Genomic DNA, 19,207 nt, shown 5'->3' with positions numbered 1-19,207 from the left:
AATAAATTTTGTCCGTTACGATTAATAAAAATGATCGATTTTAATAATATTTGGTGCCTGAAATTGTTTGAACGCCAAGAAAACCTTTGTTTTTTATTACCATCATCTATATTATCTCATCTAGACTGCCATGCCTATTTAATTACTGTTCTATGGCTAGGTTTTTTTTCATGTTTGCAGGTAAGTAATTCTTTACTTCAGGATCGAACCTGAACATAATAATTATTGTGTATTTAATCTACATTCGAATTTAGATTTACTAAATAATAATAATATCGTATGAACTAAGGGTAATGAATAAATTCCCGATCTTCTATGTATATTTCTTTCTATGTTATTAGTTAAGTTGTTGATTTTGTTAGTTTATTATTATGTTGATTTACAATTTCTCTTTATTTTTCAGACTTTTGATGGCTATGTGTTGCGTCACAACGTTTGCCTCTATGTGGATCACGAACACTGCTGCTACTACGATGATGGTCCCTATCAACTTTGCTCTACTCAGAGTATTCGAAGATGTGAGTGTTTTGGTTAAATTAACCCATATATAATACCTATCCTTCATACGATAGCTACCTTTGAGTCTTTCGTCACATCACGTACCTTGGAACTTAATTTGCCGCCCGCTCAAATAATGGCATATTAATAATTTGGTTGGTTGGGTGTCTTTGTGCATGTGAGTTGTAGGTTTGTAAACCCCCCGCGATACAAGGATTAAATTCTTTAGTGCAGGGCTACGGTAGACTCGATCGAAACTTTATATGAATAACAAAACATTAAAAAGTAATGAAATATGTGCAGAAAGGTTTTTGGATAGTTAGGGGGGTCAAGGCTACATTTTATCTCGGCGTTCCCATGGAAACGCCGAGATAAAATGTGTGTGATAAAATGACCGAACGCTGCAAAGAAGACCATGCGGGCGGAGTCGCGGGCAACAGCAAGATATTTCAATAAAGCAAAATTTTTGTCTCGTGTCATATTTCATACAGAAAAACTTCAAAATGTAAGGCTGTCCAAATTAGGCTCGTGAAGGATTTGAACCTCCGACCTCCGATGCTCAGGTGTTTAAACCTGGATATCGGCGCTCTCGCCCTCTGAGCTAACGAGACCTGTGAGCGGAGTTTTCAATTTATCGACCATTACACTCAAATGACATCACTACCATTTCAAAATCGACCTTACCGCTTATAAAATAAAGCTGCTATTCATGTCTAAGTCTAACTGTGTACCATGAGATTTCGTACAGCGACACGCTACGGGGTACAGGGTAGTTGACAGCATGCTACGCTTTATGCCCGCTCTACACTTAGCCCGCAGAGTGTGTAGTAGTTTCGCATATTCTTCGCGGTTTCGCGCTTTGTTCCCCAAATTTTGTCAGTTTATTGTTCCGCGTCAAAGAAATTGCGAAGCGGGAACGCGACGCGAACATGCATGATCCGCGGGCTAAGTGTAGAGCGGCCTTTAGAGTTTGTTGGTCGGCAATAAGGGGTGCGGACTATGTTTGTTTTTTTTCTCACGACGTTCAACAGTGCTACGCTTAAATAAGCCTTTTATACAAATTCTAATTTGATTTTGATTGAGTGAATATTTTTTATATTCATTGAAACTTGTTTTTTGAATATCTATCTTCTATTGAATTTTCATAGTTTTTCTATAAGTCGAGAATATGTCACCTCAATGATTTTATCGATGTAATCAATGTATGGATGTTGTTCCACTAAAAAACTACTGAAAATATTTAGACGAAACTTGGTACACACATACTCTATAACTCAATAAATAGCAATAACTTACATAGGAAGGTTTTTATTCTGAATTTATGGATAATTTTCTATTCGTATCGGGTGAAGCCGCGGGTAACAGCTAGTTAAATATATTGGCCAACATAATAACACCAGCCTATATAAAACCCACTGCAGAAAACAGGCGTATTTCCGTATTAAGGTTTGGATTATTGATGACCACGTTAGCACACAAAATGTCACATTCGTACTTTGCCCGCGTTGGAATCGAACATAATAAAAAACCACAAGGCTTCGACAACTACTTTACTTAATTTAATTTTTTAGTAGCTAAAAAGAACATTAAATAATAATCAAATCACACTACATTCATACAACACCAAAAAGCGTTTATTCTGCGAAACTACCAAAAAAAAATGACTCCAAGAGGCAAAAATCTCTATAATGCAGTTTATTTATTTTCAGCAAAAAGTAATTGTCGTTTATGAGCAGACTCCTGACGGTGACAAGGTTGCAAGTGATACTACAGTGTGTTACTTCTGCGCTGCTACGTTCTCTGCAACTGTAGGTAGGTATCGTATTAATTTACAAGCTTTGTTTTTCCCGTTGTAAGTGTAAAAAAAAATCTTTTGGCTATTTTTGCCATCCGTAGTTAAGTAATATTTATATTACGTACTAGTCTAGTCCAAGGCCTTTTTGATCAAGGTCTCGAATCTGCCTGAGATCTCTTCAAAGGGGAATACCAGGGTCTTATGAGCGGTTGGGTCCTATGTGCGGTTTTGCACACGTAAAACCAGGGTGAAACCAGCTGTCTGTTTAAAAGTAAGGAATAATAATCTCCTTATACAAATTTACTGAATAATGATTTTTATTTAAACAGGAGGGATAGGTACGCTGGTGGGCACGGGTACGAACCTGGTATTCAAAGGACTCTTTATGTCGTAAGTTATATTTTGATGGTTAATAGAGATTCCATTATATTATAAAAGAAGCAACTGTTAATGAAACTAGTATAGTGTTTTTTGCTGATTACAATCGGACTTTATATGATACGATTGTAATAAAAAAATGCTACAGCTTTATACGCATAAAAAGGCAAGACATTCAAAAAGTTATATTAAACACAAAAAGTTTTATGTGTTTGCGTTAAAGAGGTTTTGAGTTATGGAAGGGCACCAAGTGGTTCGTAATATTATACTCGGCGCTGGTTAGCCAGTTTTCGCGTGATACGCTGCAGAGTATGTTGAAAATGTATTTTGCACTTTAACAGTGTTTGATAAAAACACACGCTCATTAATTACAGGTCATACCATGAGGCTCCAGAATATTTGTCTTTCCCAAAGTTTTCGGCCTGTACAGTACCTTTGATGATTCTCTTGGAATTATGCGTCTATATGTACATGGTTGTCCTCTACTTTGGATTCCTAAGGTAAATAATCCATACTAATATTATACATGCGAAAGTAGCATCTGGGTAGATAAATCTTACTACCTCTCCAAATCATTTTTGAAGTAGCATAACGTTTAATTCATGTCAAAAATATACATTACCTTTGCCCATGCTCAAAGGACTTTACTGGTATTATTGTAAGCAAAAAAAAAAATAATTCCAATCTGTAGCCTGGGATGCTATATATGGTTTGAAGCCTTTAAGAAAGACCAAGCTGTAAACAATGAAAATAAACAATCATAGTTTACTTTATGATTTTAACCTCACCATATTATAATGTAACTATTTTTAAAGAAATAGATTTTAAATATACATATTTTTATTTCAGACCCGGCAGTGATGCTGCTAGGAAATCAAAAATGCCTGAAGCTGCACAGTTAGCGGCAAAAGCAGCAATTGCTGCTGATGTCAAGAAACGGGGCGCCATTTCATTTTGGGAAACGGTAACGTAACCCGCATGTTTACGGTTAGACCTTCACATCTGTTGACTATGAGAGATCGTACAGAATCTGTAGTCACCTTGTACCACGAAAATCTTGGTAACGTAGTTCGGTTTCCCTATTTGTCCTCTTATATGATTAGAAAGTACATCTTTATCTTATTAACATTGTTGTTGGACATACTAACTAGAACAATGTAAAAAAAATGGGGGTATATTTGAAAAGGGTGCTTAAAACAATATTAAAATCAAATTTTATACTGATTTTCAGGTAATTGTATTTTCAGTTCTCAGAATAGAGATATTTAATGACGTACTTGGAATATCAATTTACGGGTTGCGTTTTCTCAAAACTATTCTGGATTCTTATTATGAAGTACTTGATTTTAATTACAGTGGGTGTGCCTGTTGTTTGGTGGTGCCATGGTCCTATTTTTCTGCCGCTCTCCACAACTGTTCTTCGGTTGGGGAGACGCGATTCATGCATTCTTTGACATAAAAGATACAAAATTGTAAGTATTTTTTTTTCAATCTCTTATTTGCCTTGTCTGTATTATTGTAGCTCTTTTTTTCTTTGTACCGTTTGTTAAAACTCCCGATTAAAATTAATCGGAAGTGTTCTCAGCTATGACTCACAAATGTCGGTCGAACTCTGTTCTCCCTAAGAAAGCACCTCGAGTAATTTTAATCGAGAGTGGGCGTACTAACACGTAACGTTTCGTAACGGGCAGACAGTGGGCTGATTACTTTATGCGAATGCAACCTGACCGATGAGAAAAGATTGACTCCGGTCAACGACATCGTCGTCAAGGTTGTCCTGACAAAAATATTGACTTTTTTATCAGACGTGGCCAACAGGGAAGTGAGATCAAAGCCTTAAAAAAAATGTAGTATGCTCGTAGTTTGAATGAGGTGGATCTGGACTTGTTCTGTAACTACAATGCTGCAATACCTACTGAGAAGGAACGTTAATGGTGTCGAATTGTATTGAGCAATAAAAATAATTAGGTTGAAATGATAAATCATCAATACTTACAATATATGTTTGTTTTCAGTGTTCGAGATTCAGCCTTAGCTATGTGTGTAGGCTTTTTAATGTTCCTCCTGCCACGCAGCTTAGAATTGTTTAAGAACTTTACAGCCAAAGGTATCAATATTTATGATATATATTTTAAAAATGTTTAATAATCAAGAATAAGTATTGTGCAGCAACAGCAGACATAGCCCTTAAAAAGGATAGCGTCACACGTTCATACTAATTATTACCGATTGCTAAAGTTTCAACAATTTTTAACAAGAAAGGTTATTTTTTGGCAGAGTTAACCTAAGTCTTATTATTTTATTTTTTTCTATAGAAATTGTTTTAGAAATTGAAAAATATATCTTTTAAAATGAATACGGTTCAAGTTCTTTTTTATTGTTCTTATTTTTCAGACGAAAGAGAACTTCCACGTTCATCGCAAAAAAGTCTTCTGGACTGGAGATTACTGAATTCTCAGATGCCATTTGCATTCAGTTTTCTTTTAGGTACGTATTTAAGAAATACTAATAAAACCAAAAATACTACTAAGGACTGAACCTAAGATAAGTAAATATAAGTTGAAAGTTAAGCTGAAGGGTTTTTTGCTTAGCGAAGCTGACTCTAGTAATAGTGAGATGAAGTAATATATATATAGATATAATATTATTATACTATAAATATATCTTAAATAATAGTTATAAGTGTTAAAATAATAATAAGCATATTGTTACAGAGCGCATCTCGCAACAAGCGACATAGCTTGGCGAGTAAACTTGTAGATACAATGTAAAATTATATAGCTTTGAATAATGATTTAAAAAAGAAAGTGACATTGTTAGCTTAGTAGATGCAACAACTGGAGCGTTGAATCAGGAGCTACAGGTTCGATCCCTGCTTTTGGGGTTTGGTTTTATATATTGGATGACGCGACGTGTCGCGACATCGAACTTCGCGTAGAACAAGCCTTTGTGCTATCCGTTCATACTTCTCCTGATTTTGTGTGCATGACTTGATTGAGACTGGTTTTAAAATTAAATCCCCTACTGCAGGAGATGCAAAAAAACAATGTTTTTAGATGTAAAACCAGCGAAAGAAATATCTGGTTTTTCTAAAATTGGTTTTACACTGAAAACACGTTTTTATCCGTTTCTGATAATATTTTCAAATTTGTCATTTCCCGATTCTGTCGGTAATTTTGTTTTTGATGACACTTAAAAATGGATTTAACCACAAATTGTATGGAGCCCGAGCGATTGTTAATGCAATGTCTCGTTAATCTAATTTTTTCTTTTTGTTTTTGACAGGCGGCGGGTTTTCGTTATCCGGTGCTGCAAAAAGTTCTGGCTTAAATGCAAAGCTTGGCGAGTCAATGCAAAGCTTAGCAGGGTTGCCAAATATGCTGGTTTTGCTAATCGTTGTATTTGTTGTTGTCTTAGTCACAAACTTTGCTTCTAATGTAGCTGTCTGCAATGTATTTACGCCAATAGCTATGCAATTGGTGAGTCCTACGAAATTATTTGCGTTGGTTATAGGTTTTTGTTTAGCGTACCATTTTTTAATACTCCTGTATTTTCAGGCAAGAGAAATCGGACAAAATCCTCTATGGTACTGTATAGCTTCAGGAATAGCTGCATCGTTTTGTTTCCTTATACCCGTCGGTACGCCTGGGAACCTTATAGTACAGAGCGCTGCGTCTGTACCGACGTCAAAAATGGTATGATTATTTACATGTTTACTCAATAATCTAAGGTTGCCAGTTCATAATAGGCGAGCGAGTTCACAAAATGAAACGGGATAAGTCTTCCCTCGTTTCTGCACTCTGAAGCCGCGCTGTGCTTAAATAGACAAGTAAGCTTATGCGGAAAAAAAAGCCCTTTATCCACCCATCCTATTTTTTATCCAATTTGCAACTGACTTAATTTACCATGCATGATACTTTATCTTCACCTGCGATGTCGATAGTCATGATCGTATCACGGATGGTCGTGATGAGTCACAAATGAGAGTAAACATGATGATACTTAGCTTTAAATAATTCCGTTAATAAATAAACAATCATAGTGATATGTCAAATTGCCTCAAGGTGAAAGAACTGACTTGTGTTATTGACTATCGATGCGTTGGCTGGCATATCTTTGTGAAAGCACGTTTTAGTTGGGAGATGTCCATAGGTACTAATTAAAACTACGTATTGTTTTCGCAGATTGTGGCCGGTTTCGGTCCAACATGTTCCTGTATTGTAGTAACATGGTTAATGATATACTATTGGGCCCCCGTAATTTGGCCAGACCTAAAAATACTGCCAGAGTGGATTAAGTAAACTTGATCCATCGTTGAACTCGCCAATGTTGCTCATTTACTTTGGTGGGATAATTTTATACATTTTTTAATATTGAATATTGTTCAAACATTTTAATTATTAACAATAAGAATTATGAGAAAAGAAAGTTGGTTTTCTCCTTAAATGTTTACTTTAATTATGACTACATAAAGTCATACGAATTCTGCAATTTGTTAGCCGATTGTATTGCACTGCAATAAAAAGGTGAGTTTTTGTTTGTTTTGTGTTAGACTATCATGTTTCAAAAGAAGTAGGCAATTAAAATGTAATTAGTCTAATGTAGCCTTTTTTAAATAAAATAAATGCCTATAATTATTGTTTTATTTAACCCTTAACTGCCAGAAAATCCTGCAAAAAATGTGCCGCTAGCGGCAACCACGTATTACACTTTTAGGTATTTTTATTCCAAATTGTTTTGTCACTATGCAGTTACGGTAGAACGTTAAAACTGGAGATCCGTTCCTTTTAAATTTGAGCATGGAGACCCAGGTCTAAACAGACGGACCGCATTTTAACCGTAAATTTGCACTTCGGGTGCAGTTTAATGCAGTTGACACGACTGCATGCCGACTGCAATTGGCCTGCACGGTTGGTTTGCAGTCGTGTCAACTGCATTCAAACTGCATCCGAACTGCAAATTTGCAGTTGATTACAGTTGAAATGCGGTCCGTCTGTTAAGACCACTAAAATGCGGATACCTTTTGAAAAAAATATTTCTGAAAAAAGATGGAATCGGCTAGAAGTGTAGAGAGGTGACAACTAATAGTGTCTATATCCTAGGATTCTTATTTTGCGAATTTCCAGTGTGGTCCCTCGGTTCACACGCACATTACAATCAACCATGGTAGGTCACATATCCGGAGCGATGTCGTCGTTCTGACAATTTCACCTCTTGAGACAGCACACTAGCTACCCCTGTAACCAAAGAGCTGGGAGTCTGAGAGTGGTCAGCTCGCCACAAGCGAATAAATCTTGTTTATATTTATACAAATCTCAAACTTAAGATTTCCGACACAGACGAAGGGGAAAAGGAAGATAGGTTAGGAATTTATATACGGCCACTTTCTATATTCGATCCCGAATCTAAGATTCCGATCAATCCAGATTTTACTCAATCCCTCGATTAAGCTTGAATCTGCATTTCATTAATCGATCTCGTCTCGAAATCCATCGAAAAAAAACGGATAGATCGCCCTGCTAAACGTTTTGTTTTACGCATGTGCAGAAAAAGTACTTCAGCGATTATTAATGAGTAAAATGGTGACTTTTTTCTTAAAGCTTATCTATTTTATGTATAATCGCTAGAAAGTGCACAAAATACAAAAATAAATGATTGGGAAGTCGTAGCGGTAAAATTCTGTAATTCTACCTCAAGATTAGAAAAAGCATAAACGACAATAAACGTTTATTGATCAGTAACGGAACGCCAGTCAATCGAAAAGTTGTCAGTCAGTTTGACATTAACATAATATATTTTAAAATCCCAAGTTTATTTGTTGTTTGTGTTTCCGATGTCTCAATTATAGAATAGAATACAGCGGCAATATTCGAGCGCGTTCAGAATAAGTTCACGCGCCATCTGTCCAAGAAACTGTATGGGGTGTATCCGTTCTACCTACTCATGGATCCCACTCTGTTTGTTCTGAGCATGGTTGGCAATGATCAACTGTATATGAGACGGGAGTTTGCACTGGTCGTCTACTTGGTGAAGGTGATTCGTGGAGTGGAGAATCACCCGGAAGTATTGCAGCGCTTGAGCGTGTGTACCGGACCCCTTCGTGTGGCGGCGGCGAAGCCCGCACCTACAGCGATATTATAATCGTTATCTATTGATTCCAGTATTACAGATATTGGTAAAAGTATACTTAGTACACAAAAACTATAATACCGAAAGCCAAAAAATTTAAGCATCAGCTTATGCTTAGCAATCCAAAAGAATTACTGAGCGCTGGTCTTCAGCTTAAATCCTTGACCCCCGTTTACAAGTACAGAAAAAAAAACAACCACTCGATACACCACAGTCACAATTACAAATTTTGAGGACAGAGTTCTTCTTCGCTGTCACTACTATCCTAGTTCGATAGCTGAGCTAATACTTCAAGATCGCTATCACTATCACTTGAAAATATTTCCATTTTCACAGATTTCTCAGTACAATCCGTAAAAAATTGGGGATCGCGATTATAGATCAAAAACGTCAAAAATCGATTTGTCAAAACCAAAGATCGGTTATAGAAAACGCATAACCGTCACTTTCATACAAATACCTATCTAAAATCTCGATCCGCCCTCCCAAAGATAGATTGAAGAAAAAGATCGAGAAAACGATCCATGGATCGGTTATAGAAACACTAAAAGTTGGAAATGGATTCAAATGCAATCTCGATCCGTAAATTAGGGATTGAGATCGAATATAGAAAGCGGCCGATAGTAAACAAATACGCAACCAAAATGGCGTGTATTATTTCTCGATATCCCGTATTCTCTTTCTCGTTCAATCTTTCTCACTATAGCTTTCTCCCACCTCTCAATCCATAGCACCGGGCGTGATACGACGTTCGCTCTGACTCACTTTTTCTCTCAATCTTTTTCACTTGCTCGTTCGTCCTGTCTTTCTCAAATCAAAATCGGTCTCGCTCGCTCTCTCTCTCTTTTTTGACACTTCCATTGCACACCGGCATGACGCTGCATCTGTAAAGAAATTACCCTCATGCACCTAAAGAAGTTTCACTTCAAAAAGGATTGTAGACCCCTGCTTTAGTTAATCATAACCATCTTGATACAGTTGCTTGGTAATAACATAACAAAACCAAAATTGCACCTGCACTAGGAGTATATTAGCGAAATTACGCGAAGAAATTAAAATTATGGAAGAAGAGCAAGAACATGAAAAAGAGGAAAATCTTGAAGATAGGTAAATTTAATGCTTAGACTACTATTAAAACCTATAGCGACAATATGTAAAGAATTTAATTTAATTTGGATTAGATTGGCACTATTCGTATTTTTCTTTTCGGGTTAACACTGATTTACAATATTAGACCTGTGATTTGGGATATGACCTAATTAGGTAAATCACTAATATTCATAAGTTTTGAACAATGCCACAAATCACAAAATATAAGCATTTTTCAGCAAACAGTTGGATTCATTTTATTGACCGTGAGTGATCCGTCCAGTACTTAATTTACAATTTTTGTTAGGAGGAATAGTTTCAAATTTAATCCAATTGCCATTCATTCATCGGTACTTGTAAATAGCAGAATCGGGGCATTATTGCATGTATCTGCTTTTGAAATTGTGAGGTGGTTACAAGCACAGGGTACAAGTAAGTGCAATAATATTAAAGTCCTTACTCTAGCTCTGCTGCAAAGGTATTCTTTACATACTTCTACTCATAACCCCTTTGTTCTTTAGAAATGACGAGGATCCAAAGGTGACAAGGACAAGAAAACTTACACTGTTCCTACGCATTCATTGGCGCGGTTTAGTATGTCTAATTAGTCCACTAATATTGTTACCCGTTCTATCGCCTTTTCCTCCTGAGGTACGCAAGGGTATTATCACTGATAAGTATCAATTTTGTAGAGTTACAATAATAAGCTTATGAGTACTTATGTCCATATTTTAAAGTTCTTAGCTCAGGCTCGAAGCCTGGCATTGAATTCAAGGGCGAATTGAAAATTAATTATCACATGCTAAAACAGCAAAGAAATCTCTACAAGTTTGTAGGCGTACGGTAGGCCTCTGAAGCTACGTCAAAGATACGGCCTAAGGTTACGTACGGCCTACGGTTTTAAAATTTGAGCCCAGATTAAGCCACATTCCTTACAAGAAAATATTTATATGCACTTGTTTTTGCTTTCAGAAAAGTCAGTGGTGTGCCTATACTCTGTTAGTGATGGCAATATTTTGGGTAACAGAATGTATACCTTTGCCCGTTACCTCATTTATTCCAGTCATAGTTTTTCCTATGGCTGGAGTTATGGATACCCGGCATTGCTGCAGATGCTATATCAATGTGAGCTTCTCTTTTTTCAACTCCGATGCAAAAACGTCGGGCTGTTAGTAATCATTAGCTTAACGTATCTGCTTGTAACGTCTGTGCGTTTTTCTGTCATTGGATGAACCGATTTCAATTATCTTTATTTATGGCCTAGTGAATTAGTCGGTCAGGGTATATATAACGATAGAGTGAGATTTAAAAGTCAATGGAGAGACCTTAGGCCAGTAGTAGGATAATATTTGGCAAAAAAAAAAACAAACACATGCGTAGCAGCTGCAATATGTTATGTTTTCAATTGCGCCTGCTATCACTAGGTTTTTAAGTAAAGAAAATCACGTAAAATTCTTAAATCCTTGACAGGACACTGTCTTCATGTTTTTTGGAAGTATGGTTCTTGCATGTGCCGTCGAACAGTCTGGCCTGCATAAGAGATTAGCTCTATTCACTATAAGACTTATTGGATATTCTCACTACAGGTAAGTAACATATCTGATTCATGTTGGATACATAACATATGAATACATCATATCAGCCTATAAACCTCACACAAGGAGGCACTGACCAATTTCCATTTGTGGTAGGTTCGAGAAATGATCACCACGTTGACTTACTGTCAATTAGCTTCACATTCCAATATTTGGAGTCCAGGTTTTCACACGACGTTTTTTCCTAAACTGTTTGTCACTGGAAGCTGCGAATCATCAAAAAAAAATACACGAATTTTCAAAAGTATTATTATGCATTAGTACGTTGCCTGTGTGAGGATCGAACCGGCAACTACTGCATACAAATCCATACACATAGGCAAAGACACCATTTATTGGCTTTCATGTTATTAATGAGTTTCAAAATCATACAGATTATTATTCGCGATGTCGTTTACGACTATGTTTGTCTCAATGTGGATCACCAACACCGCGGCGACGACCATGATGGTTCCTATTAATTTCGCCTTGCTCAGTGTTTTTGAGGAAGTAAGTAATCCATGGCTGAAATAAATATTTATTTTTATTTCACACAGTCCGAACCTGAACCACTTAATATGTTTGCTTCGATTCGTATCTTAAGACACCTTACGTATTGTAAAGTAAAACGTGAAACGGTAGTTTTATTAGGCTTGATGACAATAATACTGAAAAGTTTATGAAATTATAATTTTAATGCTTTCAATAAATTTCTGTATACCTAGTTCCTTAAAAAAATTATGGCTTCATGGCAAAATATGGCTGATTAATAAAGCAGTTTTTCTTACAATTAAAAAAAGAACTTATCTCCCAGTAAGGAATTTAATTCTTGTGCGCCGGGGATTTCACAAACATTCAATTCATTGTTGTATAATTTGCAAATAAATTATTTTATATTTATCCTTATGTGATATATATTTTTATTTCAGCAAAACCTTCTTGAAATCTACGAGCTAGATGACACTGGTGAACAGGTTGCTTCGGATATAACGACATGTTATTTTTGTGCAGTCAGTTTTTCTGCCACTATTGGTTGGTACCAAGCCTACGTGAGAGGCCTCTTGACGGAACACAATTTTTGCAAGAGACTGGTTGTATACTTCCAGCCCATTTAATTTTAAATAATTACTAGCTGATGCTCGCGACTCCATCCGCGTTGCTATAAAGATAGTATTATTAGGGAACATATTTTATTGAAATAACTGTGAATTGAGATGTAAGTTATGTATCTTTCAAGTTGGATAAAACATGAAAATTTTATTACAATTGGTTTAGTGGTTTGGGGTTATACATGATGCGTATTTTATTTTTATTATTACCTGAGCCCGCGATTACTACGTTCGCAGCATCCAAAAAAGTTGGTTCGTTTACTTCTTTTTTTATTTCTGCTACATTATTTCTGCAAAATTGGCTCAGCCATTTCAGAGATTTGCTGAAACAAACTGACAGAGAGTCAAAAGTCAGAAAACAAAAAAAAATACAAAACACTTTCAATACTGATACAGATAATCAATTTATTCTCTTTGTTTAACCAAAAAGTTTTTAAGCATGGAAAAATTGTATTTTCACAGGTGGCATCGGTACTTTGGTGGGAACGGCAACGAATTTGGTATTTAAAGGACTATTTCAAAAGTATAATATGAAACCATCTTTCTATTTCTTTTTACACTTCGAGTAACCCCATACAATTAATTCCCATTATTTCAGAGCTTTTCCTGCCGCGCCAGAATATTTATCGTTTCCCAAATTGTCTGCATTTTCAATACCTTATATGTTTGCTATGGAAATATGCTTGTATTTGGCCTTGGTAATCGGATATTTGGGATTTTTAAGGTATTGTATTTATTTTATAAAAAATATGAAATGAACCTCCAAAAACAGAAATGACAAACTCTAGAGGCGTGTTTAGGGTTACGTAGCTAAAGTGTCAAAATGTGTTCCTATTACTCCATCAGTCCTTCATTAACTGTTATAGATAGACTGTTATTTTTTTTACAGATGTTGTATTTCTAATTCCTTTCGCGGTAATAACAAAATAAAACGAAGATATGTTACGGTCGGTACAATGACGGGTGATTATATTTTTTTTATTACCTATTTGTACGGAACGGTCAGCGTCGCATTCCAATTCCCACTTGACTGATTTTTTTGTTACTTCTTGTCGAGTCTTAACTGTAGTTGAATTTTTGATATGATTTATAAGGAACTGATTTTTATAATAATGAAATGTAACTGAACTTTATTGTAGACCTAAAAGCAAAGATGCTATCCTGGCAAATATATCAGAGTCTGGAAAGTTGGCAGCAAAGAATGCTGTTCACGAAAACTGGCGAAACCTGGGCAGAATAACCTTCTGGGAAATCGTAAGGAAATGTTTATTAAATGTAGCCAGATTGAATTTTAGAGTGGAGGATATCTGTTTTAAAGCTGCGTTTAGTTAAAATTCTTACATATTATACTGTTGTATTCCTTATGGCTTTTTTTAATAAATATAAAATTATTTAATCTTCTAATATATAAAATTCCCGTGTCACGATGTTAGTTACCGTACTATTACGAAACGGTTCGAGCGATTTTTATGAAATTTTGTATGCATATTGGGTAGCTTTGAGAATAGAACAACATCTATTTTTCATACCCCAAAGTGGGTTGCTCACACTAAAATTTATTTATTTATTTTTTGGACGAAATTTTTTGTTTTTATTATTTTATAATGTGGCATTAAAAAATAGGTACAACTAGAAAAAAATCGGCAAAACAAAGTTTGCTGGGTCAGCTAGTTATAATATAATACTTGTAACTTTCACACAGCACCATCTAGTCTCAAACTAAGCAGTGCTTGTATTATGAGGACGAATATTGGCTGATGATGGTGGTTTACGCTAAACACTGTTGTTATAATGTATTGTGAATACACTGTTATACGCAGTGTAGTGCTTCGTCTCGTTTCCACACGGTGATTTTTTAGTCGTCTTACAAAAGTAGCCCAGTTCATGTATCCGACGTAAAATACCCCTAGGCGCGATTATTATTTTTTTATCATCAACTAAAATAATAAGTACGAAGTTAAAGATGAAAAATCGGAAATATACTCTTAAAAATGATAAAAACGGCGCCGCCCGCGCCCTTCACCATTGTTACAGGGCTCGGACGCGCTCGCAACAGAGCTGTGTTTCTAAAAAACTACGAATTGCATCATGATATTGAATAAACATTGCATTTTTTTTTCAAATCTCATAAAAACCTATTTTTTATCATGAACGTGTTGTAGTCATTGGATACATGAACTGGGCTGCTTTTGTAAAACGACTAAAAAATCACGGTGTATAAGTATTTTGATTATGTTTCAGATGGTTGTAATATTGTTCGGTGGTGCAATGGTTATGTTCTTCTGCCGTTCTCCTCAAATTTTTGTGGGATGGGGTGACATTATCTCAGATTATTTTGAACTGCACAATAATAGATAGTACGTTTAACAAATTATGTTATTGTAAATCGTAATTTTTTTGAACATTGTTTTTTAAATATTCTGTACATGAAAACACAAAAGAAATATTATTTTAATTTAATTATTGAAGTAAAAAGCAAAAATATTAATTAGTTTTAATGTTAAGCATTGAAGAAAATAACATCCCACCAAAAACATTAAATGTAAAAAAATGCCAAGTCTCTCGATGCAGTCTTTCCATCGTAAAAAGTTTTGAGATCTCATAGAAGCCAAGTCCTATTCAAAATATTTTGTAGTTATAAATCAACATTTAGTAATTGTATCAATAGTTTTCTTTATATTATAATTATAGTGACTTGGCAATGAGCACAAGAAGAAACAAATAAAACGGCATATTTGTAGGAGTTGAAAGTTACACACACCGCATGCGTAAACATTAATATCACAAAATTAATTTTCTTTTGGTTTATCCGTGTCGTCCCAACCGAATTTCGGCAACGGCAGTCAGTCTTAGTGTACTCTCGATTCATTTACTTTCATAAAGCGATGGCCTGTAAGGTATTCTTAATTATTGTATTGGAGCATGTAGTCGGTGGTGACCATCATGATTCACACATAACAAATAATCTGATCACTGGTCTCGTCAGTAACATTTGCACATAATTCCAGGCATCAAGCAGCTTTTAATTTGTGCTCATTGCCAAGTCACTATAATTATAATATAAAGAAAACTATTGATACAATTACTAAATGTTGATTTATAACTACAAAATATTTTGAATAGGACTTGGCTTCTATGAGATCTCAAAACTTTTTACGATGGAAAGACTGCATCGAGAGACTTGGCATTTTTTTACATTTAATGTTTTTGGTGGGATCTCATTTATTTTTTGTAAGTGTATTTCTTTCTTTTTTTTTAGGTGTCATAATTTCTAGGACTTCAGCTACTGCTTTGCTTAGAACCCATTCTCTATCTCTATCTCTTTTGTTTCTTCTCTGAGACTTCGTTACTTCTAATGTAAACAAGCTTAAACTTATATATATATGCATATATATATCTACTAACTTACAAACTATAGCCAAACTAAACTAAATAACACGTAAAGTTCTCCGAATATCAATTATCACTACAATATTTTTTAGTTTCGAAATGGTTTTTCATAGACAGGTGGCGCTATCAAATGAAAATTATCGAATTATTCTGAAGTACTACTTAGACTGCGCTTTGTAACGAAACCATAGCGCGATTCAGACACGTACAACGCCATCTATCGAGCGCGCATACAATATTTATCGCAATACAATGGAGTTTTAGCTTTATTAATTTAATGAATTATGAATTTTATGTATTAATTTGTATTAATGATAGTCTGTGTATTACATTTATATTATTCTTTTCTATTCTATGTATGTATTCATCCAATTGAATAGGTACTTAAACAACGAACAAAGTTAACAATGCAGTCAAAATCCATACATAATGTTCTTGCCAAACCGCAAATATAAAATTGTTTTCTATGGCATATTATTTTTTAATGTTTTTATAATTTTTCCTTTATATGTGGCTAAGGACCTATCTTGGTGCAAAATTTGAAGTTTCTAAGTCTGCTAGAAGTACCTTAGATTTTTGATGATCTGTCAGTGAGTCAGTGAGTGACAAAATGGTGTAACTTTGATCGACCGTAACTCCTAAACCATTAATTCAATTGGCATGTAATTTCGAACTTAAGCTTGTTCTAATGCCTACTATTATTCCCCGAAAAGCTAAACTCCTAGCTTTGTCCACGTCGAAGATACAGGGGGGGCGAAACAGCCGCGAATCGCTTCGAGAAAAGATGGTACGGCCGTGCCCGTTTTGCTCGAGACTTGGCAGGGGCACTGCCGTGCCCTCAGATGAATTACCTTTCGTTTAAGTTTGGTTTTTGACTAAGCTTCATATAATTAAGCAACTTTTTAAATATCTCGTTTAATTTTTTTAGCGCAAGAGACTCGGCGGCTGCCATGCTGGTGGGATTTTTAATGATGCTCCTTCCATCCACTTTGGAAATTTTCAAAAATTGCACTGCCAAAGGTGTGTATGCACTCAAAATTTTCTTAAACAACATTGAAATCTCCCAGTTTCCTATATTTGTCAATAATTTGAGGTTTAAATCGGAAATAGGTGATACACCAATTTGTGGCATAGATTTAACGAAGAACACTAAACCATCGAGTTTGGCTCGTTTTTTGTCTCAAATTCAAATTAGGGAAGAAAATCCCAAATATTTCAATTTTGTAATTCTTCTGTTTTCTGTTGACAAATAATTTACTATTTTTTTTTCAGTTGACGAACTCCCCAACAGGCCAGTGCGATCTGTTCTAAACTGGTCTTTGATGAACGAACAAATGCCTTACAGCTTTATGTTCCTCCTAGGTAATGTATGGATTTAAACGTATTTCAAATATGTAATTAGAAACAATTTACACTTGGTAGCTTTTTATCGCTTCCATCCTTTCTTTGACGGCCTAAGCATTTCCATAAGTGAACTTCTATATGACACAATATTCTGTTTAAGTATTAGTATTCTGCATACTGCAAATAATGTGTTCTTAATCAGTATCAGATGAGGCAAAGAGGGAAATCCGACTCTCGAAACACCTAAGATGTTCAATAGCGTCTTATATAGCGCAGATAACTCTCAAAGATTAACAAAAATCGTCCTGTATAGAACAAGTGTTATTATATTCTTTAGTTTGGACTAGCAATACAAAGATACATTTTTGGTACGAAAATGTTTGTAACATTGGCAAAAAACAAGTTTCTTGTAATGCTTTCAGGAGGTGGGATTGCTCTATCCGAGGCAGCTAAGAAAGAATATTCTGACTTAAATGGCGAAATTGGAAAAATATTGCGAAACCTCAACGGATTGCCCGTAGCTTTTATCTTACTGCTTATCATAATTTTTACAGTATTTGTGACAAATTTTGCTTCTAATGTGGCGGTCTGCAATGTTGTTGCGCCGATAGCGATGCAATTAGTAAGAATCTGTTTACTATGAATAGGTTTGAGTCACTTTGTTTAGATTAGTTTAACTTTAATGGCCTAGAGGTATTTATTTAAGGCCAACACAATGGTTTTGGCGTGATGACCTTAATTAGTTTACTACTCATGCAGTCCCTAAATTAAAAATTTAAAAATGTGAAAAATCACATCGTGAGGAAACACGCACACTTGAGTTTTTTATGATGTTTAAAATCTACTTCAGTGGCCTTTTTAATACTGGCTACCAGCTTAACAAGATGTAACAGTTTCTTCCAAAATAATATTTTTAGTTTTACAACTTAATGCGCAGGACTCACTCGAGGTCCTGTCTGAGGTATTACCATTTGTATTTTATTTTAATATACCTATATATATTTTTTCCAGGCTAAAGAAATAAAGTTCCACCCTCTGTGGTTCAATATTGCCGCTGGTTTCGCTGCTTCATATTGTTTCTGTTTACCAGTGGGGACGCCTGGAAACTTAGTTGTACAAAGCGCCGCTAGTATTCCAACAGTAAAAATGGTTAGTTACAGACGTATTCTAAACTGAGAGGCGGTAGCGAAAATTATAAAAAACTGATAAATGTTAATAGCTTCATTCCATTTCGGTAAACGGATTTTTCCTTCCTTCTATGCAACCAAAAATGGTGGTGCCACCAAAATGCGGTGAGGCTTACAAATCCTCACGAGAGTCGAAGGCTACTTATGGCATACGGCTTAAAAGACAACAAATCATTTTTACCCACGTAACCTTGAATATTCTTGATTTGTGTAATCAGTCCAAGGTCAATGAAGGTTCAGAGGATTTTTCTGTGAGTCCTAGTCCTATCCTTTGAGGCCAAAAACTAAAAAGGTTTAACTTTTCAGATAAAAGCAGGCATTGTTCCATCGATTACCACAGTACTATTAACATGGCTATGTACCTACTATTGGGCACCTGTCGTTTGGCCTGATTTGCATTCTGCCGACCATGAATGGATACATTGAAATAAATTTCAATCCTGATCAATGTTGATTATAATTTATCTTGGATTTTTCCGTAATAATTTTACATGCAAACAAAAATGTTGTTTTAATTAAGGTTTAGAGATATATGTTATTTGATTGTATCTTGAATAGTTTCCTTATAAATGTATATGCAATCAAAAATGTTGTTTTATTCTTTTTTTCATTAAGTGTAGTATTCAATTTAGATTCTATATATTCGTATATATATCGATATATAGTATTCGTATTATTGTAAGTGTATTTTAAATTGTAGATTAAAGACATCGT

General features: G+C 35.2%; 2 protein-coding genes across 2 annotated transcripts in view; both read left to right on the top strand.

Moving 5' to 3' along the window:
* LOC113492002 (protein I'm not dead yet-like) overlaps positions 1 to 7,305 on the top strand; it is a 28,947-nt gene extending 21,642 nt beyond the window's left edge. The window contains exons 5-15 of the mRNA XM_026869259.1: positions 404 to 518; positions 2,208 to 2,310; positions 2,623 to 2,683; positions 3,046 to 3,171; positions 3,521 to 3,635; positions 4,028 to 4,143; positions 4,687 to 4,778; positions 5,066 to 5,158; positions 5,957 to 6,150; positions 6,229 to 6,366; positions 6,856 to 7,305. Coding sequence (XP_026725060.1) covers positions 404 to 518; positions 2,208 to 2,310; positions 2,623 to 2,683; positions 3,046 to 3,171; positions 3,521 to 3,635; positions 4,028 to 4,143; positions 4,687 to 4,778; positions 5,066 to 5,158; positions 5,957 to 6,150; positions 6,229 to 6,366; positions 6,856 to 6,972 — 1,270 coding nt within the window. The 3' untranslated portion in view covers positions 6,973 to 7,305. The remainder of the gene's footprint in view (positions 1 to 403; positions 519 to 2,207; positions 2,311 to 2,622; positions 2,684 to 3,045; positions 3,172 to 3,520; positions 3,636 to 4,027; positions 4,144 to 4,686; positions 4,779 to 5,065; positions 5,159 to 5,956; positions 6,151 to 6,228; positions 6,367 to 6,855) is intronic.
* A 2,466-nt stretch (positions 7,306 to 9,771) lies between these two features.
* Positions 9,772 to 19,082, top strand: LOC113492001 (protein I'm not dead yet-like). Its single transcript, XM_026869258.1, has 15 exons — positions 9,772 to 9,907; positions 10,411 to 10,540; positions 10,862 to 11,014; positions 11,360 to 11,475; positions 11,859 to 11,973; positions 12,393 to 12,495; positions 13,035 to 13,095; positions 13,171 to 13,296; positions 13,712 to 13,826; positions 14,814 to 14,929; positions 16,891 to 16,982; positions 17,235 to 17,324; positions 17,729 to 17,928; positions 18,318 to 18,455; positions 18,800 to 19,082. The coding sequence occupies exons 1-15, from the start codon at positions 9,861 to 9,863 to the stop codon at positions 18,917 to 18,919; spliced, it is 1,722 nt and encodes a 573-aa protein (XP_026725059.1). The 5' UTR covers positions 9,772 to 9,860; the 3' UTR covers positions 18,920 to 19,082.
* The last annotated feature ends 125 nt before the right edge of the window (positions 19,083 to 19,207 follow it).

The sequence above is a fragment of the Trichoplusia ni genome, chromosome 3, assembly GCF_003590095.1.
Source record: "Trichoplusia ni isolate ovarian cell line Hi5 chromosome 3, tn1, whole genome shotgun sequence".
In the NCBI taxonomy this organism is placed as follows: domain Eukaryota; kingdom Metazoa; phylum Arthropoda; class Insecta; order Lepidoptera; family Noctuidae; genus Trichoplusia; species Trichoplusia ni.
The sequence above is the reverse complement of the archived record's forward strand: the minus strand, read 5'-3'. Positions and strand labels throughout refer to the sequence as shown.

Excerpts from the sequence above, each read along its gene's own strand:
- LOC113492001 (XM_026869258.1), top strand. The coding sequence starts at position 9,861 with ATGGAAGAAGAGCAAGAACATGAAAAAGAGGAAAATCTTGAAGATAG. Across the intron at positions 9,908-10,410 it reads GAGGAAAATCTTGAAGATAG|AAATGACGAGGATCCAAAGG; the intron begins GTAAATTTAATG and ends TTTGTTCTTTAG. Across the intron at positions 12,496-13,034 it reads CAGTTTTTCTGCCACTATTG|GTGGCATCGGTACTTTGGTG; the intron begins GTTGGTACCAAG and ends GTATTTTCACAG.